Here is an 18,613-nt window from a genome sequence, read left to right on the forward strand (position 1 = left end):
GGAGAGGGAGAGAGAGAGAGAGAGGGAGAGAGAGAGAGGAGAGAGAGAGAAAGGTCAGATGAGGATTCAGTGAAGTTTAAATTTCTTTAAAGAGACTCTAATGTTGGATTCATGTTTATGTTTCATTCTCTTCTCATCGTTCACTCATTCATTTGAAAATCGACCAATAGGAATCAGTCACCACAGCGACCGGTATGTTGCCGTCGATGGAGGAGAAGCCGACTCCGATCATCACGACTCCAGACGCCTGCAGACACAACGGAGGGAAACAAAACTCCATCGTGAAACTGTGACTCCTCCAGATGAGGAGGAGCAGAAGTGAAAGTCGAGTTAATCTGAAACATGCACAGTAATTAAGTGTAATCAGCTGATGTCGTGTAAACAATAAAAACCCAGCAGCCAAACAGGAAGCAGGGAAACAGGAGCCAGTAAAACACAAATACACACAATGGAAAGTTTTCAGTGAGAAACACAAACATGGTCTCGACACTTTTACTATGAAACTCATGAGGATCATTTATCATCAGGTTGAATGTTAGAGACGATGTTTCATCAACAAACATAACATTTAATGAATATTAATTTATTAAAAACTTTGTTATTATTTTTTGTTTCATATCTATTTATTTAAAAACTTAAAATCAGTGCACTATGCAATGATTTTTAATTTACCTTTACAATATTATATGTCAGATACAATGTTCAATAAATATGACAAAAACACATTTGATAATGGGAAAATATAATAAATTGAAAGATATATTAATATAAAATGTCGAGCTAAAGAGGCAGATTAATGTTTTCAGGGACTCATTCACGTAGAGCAGAGTCTCGTCAGCGTAACATGAAACAAACAGTTTCTTCTGAAGATGAAAACATTTAAATAAACATTGAAATGTGAATAGAAACTACAGCTGATGATCAAATTCAGCAAAGAAAACATAAACATACAGAAAGATGCATTTTAAATAAATAAAAAGTCGTGTGAGAAGTGAAGTCAAACTTTAAACATCATGTGTCTCGGTAATAAAGTAACTGCATCACATTGAAGATGAAACCAGGAGATACCAGAACAAATTATTTATTATAACAATGTAATAGATTCATTTTTATAAGCCTTCAAATGTGATCGATTCTACACCAGATGAGCAGCGTTTAAATTTAATGTCTAAAATAATGAAACCTGAACAGAGTCTGAGTCATGACCACGATAACGAGACGTTTTTAAAAGCTTCAGAAGAAACAAGCTCATTTTTTAAAGAGATAAATTAAAATTAACTTATGATAATGATAATGAAACATGTTCATCAATATAAGTTGAAGTTAAACTTAGTGACATCACAATGAAACACAAACATGTTTCTCTCCCGGTGGAAATGTGACGTCTGAAGAATCTCAGACACAATCATGCTGTTTTAAAAGAAGTGCTACATTAATAAAGTTTACTATTATTATCAATATGAGGTCGATGTTAGCAGCGAGCAGCTAGCAGATAGCATTTAAAGGTTAGCTTACCATTAGCAACACAGTGACACAGATGGCGAGTCCTCGTAAGTAACTTCTGCATCGAGCCATGACTGAGAGCCTGAGAGAGGAGAGCTGGACTAGAAACAGAGCAGGGCTGTGTGTGTCTGTGTGTGTGTGTGTGAGTGTGAGTGTGTGTGTGTGTGTGAGTGTGAGTGAGTGTGTGTGTGTGTGTGTGAGAGAGTGTGATGGATGTTTAAACCTCAAGAGTGTTTGGCTGCTGAACGAAGAACATGACCAAGTTTGGAAGAGTGGAAGATGAGGAGAGAGGAGAGAAGGAGACGAGGAGGAGAGAAGAAGAGGAGGAGGAGAGAGGTGGAGAGAAGAAGAGGAGGAGGAGGAGAAAGGAGGAGATGAGGTTATTCCAGGTAACATTAGATCAAATTAAGAGGAAGAGAGAAATTGAGAAAGAAAGATAGAGAGATGCACGAAAAACAGGAAGTGAAGAGAGAACGACTGATGGAAAAGAAAGAACGAGTGAGAAGGAAAGAAATATCAAACAATACGTCTTTATTCAAAAACAAGTTGAAACTGTCAACAAGACTCAACAGCCCCGACGGCTTCTTAACGACTTCCTGCTTCGTTTCCTCGTCTCCTCACAAACCAACTGATTCCTTCAGAGGACGCGTTCTACGAAGAACACGAAGAACAAGAAGAACAAGAAGAAGATGAAGAACAAGAAGAAGATGAAGAAGATGAAGAAGATGAAGAAGATGAAGAACTCGAGGCTGAACTGAGACATTCTGGACAGAATGTTTTCAACACGTCGTTAGATGTTGAGCTGAAACGTGATAACGAACTTCTCGTCTGCCTTCGTCATTATCTCCTGCAATGCATCATGGGTGGTTTCTGTTTATTATGGGATGTCTGGTATCAACACCTTCTCTATAGTGTAGCAGAATAAAACAGTTTAACAACAGATTCAGTTTCTCTCAAACTCAGTGAAGAGTAAAACTCAGATGGAATTCAGTCGAGTGGTTAAACAGAGCCGTGTTTAGTTTGGACTAAAAATAACTGAAGAGGACAGAGTGTGTGTGTGTGAGTGTGTGTGTGTGTGTGTGTGTGTGTGTGTGTGTGTGTGTGCCTGCTTCTACGATCAGCTGTGTCCACCCACACACACACACACATACACACACACACGCACAGTGACGATAAAACTCGAGCTGCACAAACATGTGACGGACGAAGTGGAACATTCTCATCCGTCATTGTTGGTCCAGTGTGTCTTCAGCATTTCAGCCTCCAGGAGGCGCTGGCAGTGGGAATTCACAGCACCAGTAGAACCCAGTTGAAACCATTGACTTGGGATCAGTTTTCTGATGATATAAAAATGGTCTGAGACTCATGATTGGCAGCTGAGACTCATGATTGGTCCCGCCCACCTCACCACGAAGCCGGGTTTGTATCTGAGATATTTCAGATTAAAGTGTTTTGTCTAATTTTTAGAAATAGTCTCAAAGTAAAACACAAGGAGACATTTTGAGTTTAGATGATTTGTTAATAAACTTTACAATTTGCTCGACTACATGAGAAAACAACACAAACTGGAGCCTGTGACGTCATAAAGATCAGAACAGACACAACTTCCCTTCGTCATTTATTGTCTTTAAACATCTGGAACAGTGATAAACATCAGTATCGGCAGCAGGAACACGACGGGTTCATCAGGACGAGATCACAGACAAACAGCCTCGTCTGTTTCATCACAGCAGGTCAACGACATTCAACGGCTGGTCTGGGGTCAGTGTGACTCCTCACAGGTCCTCAGGAAACACTCGAGGATTAATTCATGTGTTTTTATGATTCAAAATGCAAAGGAAAAAAAGACCAAATAGATCAAGTTTGGCTTCACAACATTAAACCAACGCTGAATAACTTTTATAACAAAACATTGACAAGATGTAACGAGATAACAAAATTCAAGGTTTATTGTTTTATGATGGTTATATTGTTTTTAAAGGAATTATTTCATATGATTAGAAATTATTTTACAGCAGCAGAACCCGACTTTTACGTATCAGAACAAATGTAACTTTCTTTAATCATAATACATATAAATGAACCTATTTTCATACACCATAGAGTCACAATGCACAAATAAAAGTCTTTATGATACACACGAGTGACTTTTGCCTTATTTTTTTGTCATTTATATTTTTGCGAAGGAATAGATTTTGTACAGTTCTATAACTAGAAAAAAACAATATATATCCAAAAATATAAGTGATTACAATATGTCAAAAATGATGACGACATTTAAGCCAATCATAACACACATACCATTTGAAGGTCATTTTAATGGACACAATGCATGTAGAAAAAAATGGAATAACCTCTGAGGAACTGAATTATTATATGGCATTAAATGCAACACATTCTTTTAATTTCTTTATGGCGGTAATGGGCTTTGATACTTAATAAGCCTAAAGCAACATGGAGATTTTAGTTTTTGACCTTTATCATTTCCCAGGGATTTGTTCTTTTAGGCCTCGTGAGTGAAACGCTGATTGTTGGTGTTTGAGTTTTAACTTTGACGAGAGAAAAGTTCTGTAAAATCATGAGGCAGCTTTCAGATCGTCTGATTCACTGGATCAATAATTCATTTCCTGTTTCTTCTCCAGGAACCGTTTCAATAATTTATTTCATAATCATGATCAATAAATCTAAACTGTGAACTGTCCACATAGATAATGACGTATTAGCTTACAACTCAAAGTGTTCCTTCACAATAAAACCGCAGGAGAAATTACAGAAGCACTGAGGTTAGGTAGATGTTGCACGGGTCATTTGGGCACAGCTGATTGGCCGTTGCGAGGCAGCGAGGGCGGGGCCTCAGGCGTTCGTGGTGGTGGCGCCGCTGTTCTTCCGGCCGATCTGACAGTAGAGAATCATCGCGAAGACCATCCCGAAGATCTGCAGAGACCAGAACCCATGAGACGTTCTACACCCTCTCATCACACATCCTGATGTTATTAACACGAACCTGTAGAAACCGACTAAACATGGACGTAGACTTCGGGTTCGTAAAGTGAAGCAAGTGTGTCTTCTGTGTAATGACCAGCAGGGGGCGACTCCACTGGTTGTTTCTACAGAAGTCTGAGAAAATTACTCGACTTCTCAATTTATAACTTCTTCAGTTCAGCTGATGTTCTTTTAGATTAATAATAATAATAATATTAATAGATATAGATGATAAACATTCATTTCTTGTGCTAATTATTCCTGATTGTTTGAAGATTTGACAGATAAAATAAACTATAAAGAATAAACAGTGTGATGTGAGTTACAATATATGCAAAGGTATTTCTGTTGTAGTTCCCTTGTTTGCCCAGTAGGTGGTAAGTGGATTTTTCACTTGCAGTGTGGCCGATCACTGAGCTTTTGTTTGTTTGTTTGTTTGTTTGTTTGTTTGTTTGTATACAAGTGTGTGCAGATGAATGCAGGTCATATTGATGATGGACCGGATGATGGTAAACAGACACTGCTGATTGTTGTACACACATTTTAAATAAAATACAGACCTGCTACATAGAGACACATCAGTTGTGTGTGTGTGTGTGTGTGTGAGTGTATGTGTGTGTTCACTGACCATCAGGACGGCGACAGCGAAAGCGATTCCCAGGGCGATCTTATAGTGCTGCTCCAGCAGACTGATGATTTTATCACCACAAGTCTGCAGGTGAGACAAAATCATCATCATCATCAGTTTCAGTATCATCTTCATCCTCATCTTCATCACCATCATCTTCAAGAAGCTTCTCTTCTGTGTCTTTGATCCACAGGCAGAGCAGCGTCCCCCTGCAGAGGAGCTAGGAGCTGTGACGTGGACTCACCTCCTGGAAGACGGCGCCCGACTTGCAGTCTGGATCTGTGCTGTTGCAGCGACACGAGTCTGGAATCTTGGTCCAGTCGGACGGTCCGTTCACGATGCCACAACACTTCAGCTGGAAGAGAAACACACGACCTCAGCCTGAGAAGAACCCGTCCAATCAAACTACAGCCGGGAAGTTAAAGGTCCCACAGATATTCTGACGAGGAGTTGATCCAGTTTCTGTCTCTTGTGACGTTTCAGTGGACGTGACCTCGTCTGCAGAGCAGGTGACCTCACACGGGGCCGCGACCCTCAGCTTGACCCACAGTGTGCAGCTGTTGCCCTCTGGTGGATCCATATGGTAACTACAGCCTGACTGGTTCATGTGTAGGCTTCATGTTTTATGAATATTTAACTTGATTGATTAATCGTTTTGTTTGTGAAACTTGTGGTAAGATTAAAAAAGATTTTAAATAAGTCATTCGTGAAATTATTATTGTTAAAGATTATCAGCCGATATGAACTTAGATTTAAGGATGTGCATTTGTCTTTATATTTCATAGAACATATGTTTATTTGTGTTTTCTTTTTAATTATGATAAAGTTAGTTAAACTGTAAATTTAACTTTTCTTTGTCATGAAGATTTAATAACATCTCTAAAGTTCAGTGTGTTACCTCCCGCTGCATCGTCTCCACATCATCCTTCACATTCTGTGGTTGTCCCGAGAGCGGAGTTAACTTCTTCAGCTCCTCCATCACCACATCCTTCACCTTTACACACACACACACAAACACACACACACCTTGATTATCTCAACAAAGTGAAGAAATGATCGACGTCTTCAGGACAGATTCACTTCCTGTTTTACCTTTGACTCGCCCACAGCTCCCAGGATCCCTGCTGCCAGCAGGAGGATGAAGATGAGGAGGAGGGAGATGAAGAACTGAGACAGAGAGAGGGAGGAGTCAGAATGGAAATGAAATAGCAAGAACATTTGATAGAAATGCAGTGAAACACACATTCACATTATTTTACATTAGTTCAACATTAAATTAAGTGTTTTTAACCCCAAAAAAGAATCTGATAAATAAAGTTGTGATTTGAAACAGGAAGTGTGAGAGAGAACGTGTGAACATGAGAGAACGTGAGAGAACATGAGAACATGTGAAGATGAGAGAACATGAGAACATGAGAAGATGAGAGAACGTGTGAACATGAGAAAACATGAGAGAACATGTGAACATGTGAAGATGAGAGAACGTGTGAACATGTGAAGATGAGAGAACATGAGAACATGAGAAGATGAGAGAACGTGTGAACATGAGAAAACATGAGAGAACATGTGAACATGTGAACATGTGAAGATGAGAGAACGTGTGAACATGTGAAGATGAGAGAACGTGTGAACATGTGAAGATGAGAGAACGTGTGAACATGAGAGAACATGAGGACATGAAAGAACGTGTGGACATGAGAGAACATGTGAAGATGAGAACGTGTGAAGATGAGAGAACATGAGGACATGAGAGAACATGAGGACATGAGAGAACGTGTGGACATGAGAACATGTGAAGATGAGAGAACGTGTGGACATGAGAGAACATGTGAAGATGAGAGAACATGAGAACATGTGAAGATGAGAGAACGTGTGGACATGAGAGAACATGAGAACATGTGAAGATGAGAGAACATGAGAACATGTGAAGATGAGAGAACGTGTGGACATGAGAGAACATGAGAACATGTGAAGATGAGAGAACATGAGAACATGTGAACATGAGAGAACGTGTGGACATGAGAGAACATGTGAAGATGAGAGAACGTGTGAACATGAGAGAACGTGTGGACATGAGAGAACATGAGAACATGTGAAGATGAGAAAACGTGTGGACATGAGAGAACATGTGAAGATGAGAGAACATGAGAACATGTGAAGATGAGAGAACGTGTGGACATGAGAGAACATGTGAAGATGAGAGAACGTGTGAACATGAGAGAACGTGTGGACATGAGAGAACGTGTGGACATGAGAGAACATGAGAACATGAGAGAACGTGTGAACATGAGAGAACATGTGAAGATGAGAGAACGTGTGAACATGAGAGAACGTGTGGACATGAGAGAACGTGTGGACATGAGAGAACATGAGAACATGAGAGAACGTGTGGACATGAGAGAACATGTGAAGATGAGAGAACGTGTGAACATGAGAGAACGTGTGGACATGAGAGAACGTGTGGACATGAGAGAACATGAGAACATGAGAGAACGTGTGAACATGAGAGAACATGTGAAGATGAGAGAACGTGTGAAGATGAGAGAACGTGTGAACATGAGAGAACGTGTGAACATGAGAGAACATGTGAAGATGAGAGAACGTGTGGACATGAGAGAACGTGTGAACATGAGAGAACATGTGAAGATGAGAGAACGTGTGGACATGAGAGAACATGTGAAGATGAGAGAACGTGTGAACATGAGAGAACGTGTGAACATGAGAGAACGTGTGGACATGAGAGAACATGAGAACATGTGAAGATGAGAAAACGTGTGGACATGAGAGAACATGTGAAGATGAGAGAACATGAGAACATGTGAAGATGAGAGAACGTGTGGACATGAGAGAACATGTGAGGATGAGAGAACGTGAGAGAACATGAGAACATGTGAACATGTGAACATGTGAAGACTCTCACCAGCAGCAGCATGCAGCGGTTCTCCTTGATGGCTCCACAGCAGCCCAGGAACCCGAGCAACATGATGATGACGCCGATGGCGATCATCAGGTCGATGCCGGGAATCGCCGTGTTAGTGATCTGCACACGAGAGCGGGGGGGGGGGGGGGGGGGTGGGGGGCAGGGGGTCAGACTTTGTATGTGGTAATTAATAAATTAATAAATTATCAAATTTAGAGTCTCACCGTGTTTCCATCCTTGCTGACTTTCAGGTAGATGGACACACCCAGAATGATGCAACCACTCAGCTGGAGGGAGGGAGAGGGAGAGGGGGAAAGAGAGAGAGAGAAAGAGAGTGAGAGAGAGAGAGAGAGGGAGCGAGAGAAAGAGTCAGAGTAAGAGTGAAAGAGAGGGGGAGGGGGAGAGAGAGTGAGAGAAAGAGAGAAAGAGAGAGGGAGAGAGGGAGAGAGAGAGAGAGAGATTAATTTTGTGCAACATGTTTTTGGTGACATCTGGTGGACAAAACATCTGAAACAAAATGTAAACACACGGGAGGTCGTGAGCCACCTGCAGCGAGAACATGAACACACACGTCCATGTGTCGAATCAACACAAAGTTTCCAGTGTGTTAAAACAAGAGTAGAGGAAATGTTGACACCACACAAGATGTGTGTTTGTTGTGCGTCTCAGAGTTTGAAGTGTAGTGGACATGAAAACACAAACATGAGTAGGTTTGTTTTTCACTCACAACCTTTTACATTTGACTTCGTCTGGAAATCTTCATTACATGAATTTATTTAACAGGTTTAACCACTTGTTAATTTACAGATTAAGATTTTCACATTCAAATTTTGTAATACTGTTTCATATTCATATTTCTAAAGATTAAGCTCAAAAGTTACAAAACAGATAAGTGGGTTTCAACCATTTTGACACGTGAAAGTTATATAAAATACAAAATGTTAGAAAAGAGATTTTACAGGATGATTCGGTAGAAAAATACTTGATAACAAAAATAAAATGATCATCAGTTGCACGTCTCTTAAATGTGTTTGAAACGTTTCCTGGAAAAATGAAACAGTTGGATCATTCTCTGAACAAACGGAAACATGACAAAAGTATTTTAAGGAAACGACCTCTGTGCTCACAAAGGAAGTGAAGTGAAGCCACCACACCCTGAGTGCACACACACACACACACACATACCTACACAGACACACACACCTTGACCAGTGAGCCCAGTTTCTTTGTGCACATTTAAAGTCAAAATTGTTTGAACGACAAACAGAGAGGTCATCGTGTGCAGGTGGAAACATCACCTGAGGAAACCGACCAATCAACAGCCAGTTCTACTAAACTGCTCCAGAACAGAACCAACACCCAACTCAAGGTGAGGATCAGACTCTGAGCCGAGAGGAGGCCGCTCGCTTCAGGTGTGGATGTAGATGATGACGATTATTTGTGTAAATAAATAAGAATCCATCATGACGTCTCAGCCCGTTGTTTTTAATCATCAAATAACTTTCTAACCTCTACTTTGATTTAGTTTGGTCCCATCTGCTAACGTGGAGGAGGGTTATGATCTATACTGCAGCCAGGCACCAGGGCGGGTCAGGAGTTGTGAGTCTTTGTCAGGAGGTGTGTGCGTTTGCTATCTCAGAGTTAAATCTATAATCTGTGGTTGAACCTGCGTTTGCGTCAGCGCTCAGAAACCAGCAGGAAACCTGTCGAGCCACATAGTGAAGACACAAGTCAGCAGGTCTGAACCCGCTGCCGCTCGACTGCATGCGACACTGAACCCAGATCAGGAGGAACCGGAAACACAAGCAATACAATGTCCAGAGGATCAACATTACACAACATCAGGTTTCCAGTTAATCCGGATGAGATTTGATCTGGTTTTCAGCTGTTAGGGATTAATTTACACGTTTCACATTTGGTCTAGATTTCAGTTGATATAGAATATATCTGTATTCATAAACTGGTAAAGCTTGTTTATATAATAATCAATCATGATTACAGTTAATGTGGATTCCACTTCCTTTCTCTTTAATTTCCCAGTATTGTTTTAGTCCACTCTGAACCAGCGGGTCAATTATAAGAGGATTTGAGGGAAGCTGTTCAAAATAGAAAGTAAAGTTTGCTCCGGTTCACACGTGGATCTGAAGTGAAGAGTTCACACATCGAGTGTGAACAGAGAGAAAATCAGCTGATAATAAAACAGAGTGGTTTATTGTGTTGTTTCATTCCTGCGCAGTGACTCAGTTACACACTGGTTGTGAGTCAGTGGCTCTTGTGGTTGATTTGTTTCAAAAGCAGACGAGACGTCAACATTTCACAATTCACCACACAAACACAAAACAAGAGGGAGGCGTGTCCTGGATTGTTCTGGATTACACTCACACAGAGAGAACTTGACGAGTGACAGATCGACCAATGAGAACACTCCCTGCTCACGGGCTCCATCTATTTATATTCATTTAGGAAAATATCACTGGACGTTTCTAAATGGCTCGTTCTCACGCAGGAGGCAGGAAACGCTCAACCAATCACAACAGAGTGGACCAGCTGACCAATCAGAGCAGACTGGGCTTCATCTGGGGGGGGGGGGGGGGGGCGGGGCTTAATGAGACAGAGGCTGAAAAGAGGAGCTGCAGCGATGGACAGTCTGAATGTTGACAGATATGACAACATTTCACTGTAATAACACTAATGTGTGTAATACTGAACCACTGACTTCAGATCAGTGTTTTTGCTCCTCAGATATCAAGATGTCAATGAGTCAAAGATGATCCTCGGCTCTGGATCATCGAAAACCAGCATTCAGGTCGTTTTGAACCTTGAATCCACCTGTTTTGTTTTAGTTTAGATTACTATTTTAAATTTTGTATTCTTTGATTATATGAATTTGTTCATGGAGATAAAATCCAACAACCACAACCAGACGTCAGTGTTCCTCTGCTGGTGCACAAACACACTTTGTGTCCGTCGGGCTCTTTCCTCTGATCCCTGAACGCTGATGATGATGGAGCTGCACACCATGTTTGTTTCTCTCCTCTCACAGACCACCACATCTCCAGGATCTGCTGCAGCCGTGGAGCTGAGCGGCCACAGGAACCACCGGCATGTGACCACTAGGAGGCGTCACTTCACAACCAGAAGCTGCAGTGGAGCCACAAGTTGGAAAACAACAGTAGAATAGGTTTTACAGTAAATAGGGTCCCGGCCCCGCCCTCGCCATCCTGAGTGGCTCAAATCAAGTTAACATCGATTTAATATTGTTTCTGGGAACACGTGGGACGGACTGAAATAACCTCAGCAGGACGGATCTCCAGACACCGGGACACAGAGGACGAGTTGGACCAGAGACCGGAGCCTCCGGACTCTTCACAGTCCAGATGCAGTTCTGAAGACATCCTCCAGGTTCACGTGTTCACAGGTTCCACTTGTCCACCTCCTGTCACAACTACATTAACGTGCACGTCTACAGAACATTAACATCAAGTCTCATCCGGTTTCTGTTGAGTTATAAATTGACAAATCAGTCGTGTGAAGCCGAGTGAGATGAATCTTTCTTTCCCTCCAACGCGTTCAGGAAGTTGCACTGACTCTCTCCCCTGAGCAATAATTGATGGTCACGCTGGGCTAAACTAATCATGACCTCATTCCAGCTCCACTGCCCTTTCAGATTTGAAAGCAGGAGCGAGACGTGAGGCCGGGCGTCGAGCCACGCCCTGAAACCCAACCTGTTGTTTGAGGAGGGAGCGGCCGAGAGATAAAGATCAACACAACCGGTTCTACGCAGCTGATACCACGGAAAGGAGAGTGAGTGAAAAGACACAGAGGTCACAGCAGAGACTCACCTTACACTCAAAAGATAAAAAACTGTTTACCTGAAGCATAAGAACAGAAAATAGGATGAGAGTAGTTTGTTAAAAATGTAACTTTTGCTATTTAATCCCTCGAGACCAGAGGACACACCCATCACTGAATTCATGCTGCTTCACAACCAAATAGAACTCAACTATCTGAATGATCGATGAATGAAAAACATAATCTGCCACTGATTCACTCTCAAAACCACTGGAAGGAATATCAGTATAATATAATCATAAAGTCCAGGTGTGATCAGATCTTAGGAACCTCATCCCAGCTCCACACCTGTAAAGTGTTGAGAAGTTCAACAGGAGGAGGAAACTAAACCATGTGTGGTTTTCCAGACTCACCCAGAACAGCAGGTTGAAGAAGAAGAGCAGATATTTGATGCACTTGTTCACAGCCATGATGTTTCCCTCTCGTCTCTCGTCTGTCTCCTCTGCAGCGTCTCGTTCAGGACAGAACACAGAGACACTCCCTCGCACGAGTGAACACACTGGTTCCACTGGTTTCCTCCTCTCACTCCTGGTACTTCCCCTTTTTCTGCTGCTTGCTGCCAACCCCCCCAACCTGCTCTTGATATCTCTGAGGCTGTTTCTGTCCTACAACACACCAGACACCTGAAAGCAGAGACCAGTCCATGAGCCCTAGATCACTGGTCTACCTGAAACCAGCAGCTTGATGAGGGAGAGTCTGATGTGTGAGTGTGAACAAGAGAACGTTTCCTCCTTCTCCCCCTGAGCGTCTGTTCTCTGTGACTCTGGTGAGTGGGTTCCATCTCCTGTGAGAACAACTGACTGAGAGTCACAGACACAACCAGCTGAAGAGTGAAGCTGAACTGGGATCAGTTACAAACACTCTGAAGTTATTAACAACCAGAGTTTATCTCCTAGATTCAGCAGGAAACTGTTAAAATATGAAGAATTCTGAACAAGACTTTAATTGAGTAATAAAAAACTAATAAAAACACTGAGGACTTGTTGATTTTTATCATTTTAACTTTAACTATAGGTCATCAGTGAAATGTGACTCCTCATCACCATCTAGTGGCGGATGGTGAGAACTACAACAGTCACCTCCCTTCAGAATTGTCTCATAAACGTTCCATCTCATCATAAACACGTCCTCTCCCAAAAGTGAAGCCATTAACGCCCCCTGGTGTCTGACTTGATAAGAACATCAGTTTGATAAGAACACAGAGAAGTTTTATTTTTAAAGTCGTGTTGAAAATCAACTTATTCTTCTTAGTATATAGAAACAAACAAGTTCCAACTTAAAAACAGATTATGATTTTCACCATCATTACAAAGATATCAAATTACTTATTTAGAATTTTCAGGACGAGAGAATTCAGTTTTGTGTTTTTATTCAAAGTGAAACATAGGTGATAATGTACGAAAACAAAATACAGATGATCAGAAACTTCTTATTTACAAAGAAACCTGATTTCTAGAGAAAAAAGCTCCAAACTCTTTTCTAAACAAATGAAGCTGAAACATCTGGAGCTTTAAACATCTTCTCTTTTCTGACGTCTTCACTGATTCAGTGAAACATGAACAAAAAGTAGAGAAACTCAAAGTTTCTGCTCGAGAGAATAAACACAAACTGACTCTGGGAAATTAAATGTAGATGATGAGGCTGATGAGGAAAAACTGCTTCTGCTCCTTCACCCACACCAGCTTCATCTTCACCTTACCGCCGGGCCCGTCGTGGTGCATCAGGAAGTGCTCGCCGCAGTACACGGCGGCCGGCGGCTTCCTCGCCATCCTGATGAAGATGGGCGTGCTGACACACCAGACCGGCGTCAGGAACCCGCTCAGCACCGTCAGCGTCATGATGCAGCAGTTCTAAGAGAGGCAGGAAGGAAACGACAGGAAGGAAACGACAGGAAGGAAACGACAGGAAGGAAACATCAGGAAGGAAACGACAGGAAGGAAACGACAGGAAGGAAACGTCAAGAAGGAAACATCAGGAAGGAAACGACAGGAAGGAAACAGCAGGAAGGAAACATCAGGAAGGAAACGTCAGGACGGAAACGTCAGGAAGGAAACATCAGGAAGGAAACGTCAAGAAGGAAACATCAGGAAGGAAACGACAAGAAGGAAACGACAGGAAGGAAACGTCAAGAAGGAAACATCAGGAAGGAAACGACAGGAAGGAAACGACAGGAAGGAAACAGCAGGAAGGAAACATCAGGAAGGAAACGACAGGAAGGAAACGACAGGAAGGAAACAGCAGGAAGGAAACATCAGGAAGGAAATGTCAGGAAGGAAACGTCAGGAAGGAAACGTCAGGAAGGAAACGTCAGGAAGGAAACGTCAGGAAGGAAACGACAGGAAGGAAACGTCAGGAAGGAAACATCAGGAAGGAAACGACAGGAAGGAAACGACAGGAAGGAAACGACAGGAAGGAAACATCAGGAAGGAAACGACAGGAAGGAAACATCAGGAAGGAAATGACAGGAAGGAAACGACAGGAAGGAAACATCAGGAAGGAAACGTCAGGAAGGAAACATCAGGAAGGAAACGACAGGAAGGAAACGTCAGGAAGGAAACATCAGGAAGGAAACATCAGGAAGGAAACGACAGGAAGGAAACGACAGGAAGGAAACGACAGGAAGGAAACGACAGGAAGGAAACGACAGGAAGGAAACATCAGGAAGGAAACATCAGGAAGGAAACATCAGGAAGGAAACGACAGGAAGGAAACATCAGGAGGGAAACATCAGGAAGGAAACGTCAGGAAGGAAACATCAGGAAGGAAACATCAGGAAGGAAACATCAGGAAGGAAACATCAGGAAGGAAACGACAGGAAGGAAACATCAGGAGGGAAACATCAGGAAGGAAACATCAGGAAGGAAACGTCAGGAAGGAAACATCAGGAAGGAAACGACAGGAAGGAAACGACAGGAAGGAAACATCAGGAATGAAATGACAGGAAGGAAACATCAGGAATGAAATGACAGGAAGGAAACATCAGGAAGGAAACATCAGGAAGGAAACATCAGGAAGGAAACGTCAGGAAGGAAACGTCAGGAAGGAAACATCAGGAAGGAAACGACAGGAAGGAAACATCAGGAAGGAAACATCAGGAAGGAAACATCAGGAAGGAAACGTCAGGAAGGAAACGACAGGAAGGAAACATCAGGAAGGAAACGTCAGGAAGGAAACATCAGGAAGGAAACGTCAGGAAGGAAACATCAGGAAGGAAACGACAGGAAGGAAATGACAGGAAGGAAACGACAGGAAGGAAACGACAGGAAGGAAACGTCAGGAAGGAAACGACAGGAAGGAAACGACAGGAAGGAAACGACAGGAAGGAAATATCAGGAAGGAAACGACAGGAAGGAAACGACAGGAAGGAAACGACAGGAAGGAAACGTCAGGAAGGAAACGACAGGAAGGAAACATCAGGAAGGAAACGACAGGAAGGAAATATCAGGAAGGAAACGACAGGAAGGAAACGACAGGAAGGAAACGACAGGAAGGAAACGTCAGGAAGGAAACGACAGGAAGGAAACGTCAGGAAGGAAACGTCAGGAAGGAAACATCAGGAAGGAAACGTCAGGAAGGAAACATCAGGAAGGAAACATCAGGAAGGAAACATCAGGAAGGAAACATCAGGAAGGAAATGACAGGAAGGAAACTTCAGGAAGGAAACGTCAGGAAGGAAACGACAGGAAGGAAACGACAGGAAGGAAACGTCAGGAAGGAAACGACAGGAAGGAAACGACAGGAAGGAAACGACAGGAAGGAAACGACAGGAAGGAAACATCAGGAAGGAAACATCAGGAAGGAAACATCAGGAAGGAAACATCAGGAAGGAAACGACAGGAAGGAAACATCAGGAAGGAAACATCAGGAAGGAAACATCAGGAAACATGAAGTCCCACTCATGACACACATATGAGAACCAACGACGTGGGCCTGCTGATTGGCCGTACCTCCACGGCGCCCTCCAGCTCCTCGCTCCTCCACGGCAGCTTGATGCTTCCAGACAGCGGTTTGTGCTGCGGCAGGACGGAGCTGTGGATGAGCGTCATCTCCTGAAGGTAGTGCTCCAACCGAACTGCTCACAGCAAATCCACCAGGCCACAATCAGAACCTTCACCATGTTCATGTCACCGGTTTGAATTCAGGACACAGTGTTGAGCGGATCACCTGAGCGGCAGTGGACTTGGCTGAAGTGCTCCGACAGGATCAGGGCTCCGGGGCTGTGCAGCACAAAGTGGACGCTGTAGCTCTGTGGGTCCAACGCAGGGTCCGAGTTCTCCCCGGGTTCAGAGTACAGGCTGCAGGGGGGGACACACAAGAGCCTGAGGACGTCCACTGGGGTTTCCATGACTGAGTTCAATCAGAGATAAAACTGCTAACATGTGGATAAAGAACAACTTCATTCAGATCCCAGCGAGAACACAGGTCCTAATGGCGACTGGAGAGAACGATGTCAAGTGTGATGTTCTTATATTAATATATTAATGTTCTCAGCTTCTTCATCACCTTCCTGCACGATGAGCAATGATCTGAGCTCCTCAGCTAAGTGTCGGTGAAAGAGACATGAACCCACCAGGCCGGAGACCCCAGCAGACTCTTCTCCACCAGCTTGTGGAAGTGGAGACTGACCATGATGAAGGCCACAGAGCTCTGACCCTGTTATCTCACACACAGACACACAAACACACACACAGAGAAAGATCACCGTCTTTAACATTTTCACTAACTTCCCAAAGAATAATTCATAGATCTGGATGAAAACAATCAAATATTTACAGGACTCATTTCCATGAAGCTGTTTTCATTGAGTTTCATTTGGTCTTTTTTGTTCTTCTTTAAGCAGCTTGATTTTATCACTGTCACGTCAACAAACATGAATTCTAGTAATTGTCAGAATTGATCCAGAAACATAAGAAGCATTCAAGCATCATGTGTTTCTTCCCTGGAGGACTCACCCTCCACCTGCCGATGAGGACGCCCGGAGACAGATGTATGAGCGTGATGAGTTTGTCTCTGCCGATGAAGCTGTGAGGCTCAGTCTTCATGTCCAGCTTTAGAATCAGAGACCTCCAGCTGGGCCTGATGGAGGAGGAGAGGGAGGACGGGTGGAGGAGAGGAGGTGTGGAAGAGGCAGAGGGAAATGTCTCCTACTACCTGACTCGGGGGATCTTCTGTGTCTCCTTCCTGACGCCGTGCACCTGGATGCTGCTGATGTGATGGTAGCTGGGGAACACGCCCTCGCTCCAGCGGACGACCAGCGCCGACTGGAGGAAGGTCACCTGGTTCTCCCTCAGCGTGACCTCCCCCCCCCAGCAGTCGCTCAGCGTCAGCTCCCAGCTCATGTTCAGGGTCCTGAAGAAACACAGGAGGGAGAAGAATCACATCGGAGCTTTAAACCAGAAGAACAAGTGGAAAGAGGCTTTAGAACCTTTCCATCCTTGGCCACTGGGTGATGCTGGTGTGCAGGAATCAAACACCTTTTAGAGTAAGTAGTGGTGAAACCAGACGACCTCCAGGTTTCTTGTCTCACCTGAGGACCAGCTCTGTCTGCCGGGGCAGCCCCGTGTGCGGCCTGATGTCCCTCAGCTCTCTCTTCCACTTGTTCACCTCTCGTCCAGCCAGTGTCCTGAAGTACATCTTCTTCCAGTGTCCCAGCGGCCGCTCCTCCACCACCTCCCCCCGACACGCTTTCATCCCTGCATCATGGGCCGACTTCGGCCTCCACGTCTGAGTCCCGAACTCGGAGGTGTAGATCTCCTTCCACAGGTCACTGCAGCCGAGAAGAGAACACGAGGTCACAGTCATGAGATCAGTTTGTTAGATCTTGGGACTTTGCTGTTGATCAGATGCTTCGTGAGGGACTGGGAGAGATGAGACCTACTCCTCGTTGGCGAGCTGGTGGAAGAGTTGGCAGACGTGACTGATGCAGAACAGCGAGGAGGCGTCCAGGAAGGAGAGGACCTTCAGCAGGATCTCCGGAGGCAGCCTGAGGAGGAAGTGACGAGGAGCAAGTCACTGACAAGGCTGTGGTTCAGCCAATCAGCAGCTCCTCGTGTCACAAAGGAGCCAATTACAACTGACATCAAATTAAAAGTACCAGCTGTTTTCATTAACTGGTATTATTGTAACTGTATACATTTTTTATGTGTTGAAAAGTAAAATATCAATCAAGTTTATTAATACGATTTCAATCCCTTTTGACTCTGTTTGGATCAACTAGCAGGTCTTTAGTTTGATGCCTTTATAATGAATATGACAGGATGTTGGTTCACTCTTCATATTCCTTTGAGAACACATTATCATATTCATAAGAGCAGAGGGTTTCACACAGGAAGTCTCTGAAGGGACCGGAAGTTGGGCTGAACGTGTGCAGAGGAGACCGGAAGCTGGACTCACGTGTGCAGGTACACCTCTCTGGTCTCGAGACAGTTCCTCTCTTCTCTTTCTCCTCCGAAGCTGCAACACAAATAAAAAGGTTCACGACTTGAGGAGGAATGAAGGAGTGTGACGTCACATGTCCACATGGCAGCTGGTGACCTCCAGGGGGCGCTGCTCCACGCGGCCCTCGGCGGCCTCCCCCCGCCTCGGCTGCCCGCAGCTCCTCTCTCCGGCCCGGGCTTCCCTCGGCCGGGACCCGGCGGTGCTGCTCGTCCTCCTGGAGGAAGCTGTCTCTGAAGACCCGTCCACAGACTCCGGAAAAACTCCCCTCGACCCGCCGCCATCACGGAGGT

General features: G+C 43.8%; 2 protein-coding genes and 1 long non-coding RNA gene across 4 annotated transcripts; 1 reads left to right on the forward strand and 2 right to left on the reverse strand.

Moving 5' to 3' along the window:
• Window positions 1-3,108: 3,108 nt before the first annotated feature.
• Window positions 3,109-12,550, reverse strand: tspan9b (tetraspanin 9b). Its single transcript, XM_053415329.1, has 8 exons — window positions 12,239-12,550; window positions 8,258-8,320; window positions 8,034-8,153; window positions 6,206-6,280; window positions 6,012-6,107; window positions 5,358-5,468; window positions 5,114-5,197; window positions 3,109-4,437 (listed from the first exon to the last, which is right to left on the reverse strand). Exons 1-8 carry the CDS (start codon window positions 12,293-12,295, stop codon window positions 4,357-4,359), a joined length of 687 nt encoding a protein of 228 aa, XP_053271304.1. The 5' UTR covers window positions 12,296-12,550; the 3' UTR covers window positions 3,109-4,356.
• LOC128429044 (uncharacterized) lies at window positions 9,089-12,858 on the forward strand. Of its 2 annotated transcripts, XR_008333863.1 has the most exons (3): window positions 9,163-9,402; window positions 10,776-10,839; window positions 11,077-12,858. It is a non-coding gene; the product is annotated as an uncharacterized LOC128429044 (long non-coding RNA). The 2 variants fall into 2 exon arrangements; XR_008333862.1 differs by lacking the exon at window positions 10,776-10,839 and having other exon boundaries at window positions 9,089-9,402.
• A 347-nt stretch (window positions 12,859-13,205) lies between these two features.
• Window positions 13,206-18,604, reverse strand: LOC128429219 (F-box only protein 15). Its single transcript, XM_053415493.1, has 9 exons — window positions 18,397-18,604; window positions 17,764-17,881; window positions 17,413-17,652; window positions 17,037-17,234; window positions 16,838-16,961; window positions 16,456-16,538; window positions 16,050-16,180; window positions 15,833-15,957; window positions 13,206-13,735 (listed from the first exon to the last, which is right to left on the reverse strand). The coding sequence occupies exons 1-9, from the start codon at window positions 18,602-18,604 to the stop codon at window positions 13,508-13,510; spliced, it is 1,455 nt and encodes a 484-aa protein (XP_053271468.1). The 3' UTR covers window positions 13,206-13,507.
• Window positions 18,605-18,613: the final 9 nt, after the last annotated feature.

The sequence above is a fragment of the Pleuronectes platessa genome, chromosome 22, assembly GCF_947347685.1.
Source record: "Pleuronectes platessa chromosome 22, fPlePla1.1, whole genome shotgun sequence".
Classification (NCBI taxonomy): Eukaryota; Metazoa; Chordata; class Actinopteri; order Pleuronectiformes; family Pleuronectidae; genus Pleuronectes; species Pleuronectes platessa.

What these genes read in the sequence shown, in the direction of transcription:
- LOC128429219 (XM_053415493.1), bottom strand. Translation starts at nt 18,604, where the DNA reads ATGGCGGCGGGTCGAGGGGAGTTTTTCCGGAGTCTGTGGACGGGTCTT. An exon ending in CAGAAGATCCCCCGAGTCAG is followed by an intron (nt 16,962 to 17,036) that starts GTAGTAGGAGAC and finishes CTCCTCCATCAG; the next exon opens with GCCCAGCTGGAGGTCTCTGA. An exon ending in CCAAGTCCACTGCCGCTCAG is followed by an intron (nt 15,958 to 16,049) that starts GTGATCCGCTCA and finishes TGCTGTGAGCAG; the next exon opens with TTCGGTTGGAGCACTACCTT.
- tspan9b (XM_053415329.1), bottom strand. Translation starts at nt 12,295, where the DNA reads ATGGCTGTGAACAAGTGCATCAAATATCTGCTCTTCTTCTTCAACCTG. An exon ending in TCTTCAACCTGCTGTTCTGG is followed by an intron (nt 8,321 to 12,238) that starts GTGAGTCTGGAA and finishes CCCTCCCTCCAG; the next exon opens with CTGAGTGGTTGCATCATTCT. An exon ending in TCGCTGTCGCCGTCCTGATG is followed by an intron (nt 4,438 to 5,113) that starts GTCAGTGAACAC and finishes TGGTCTCTGCAG; the next exon opens with ATCTTCGGGATGGTCTTCGC.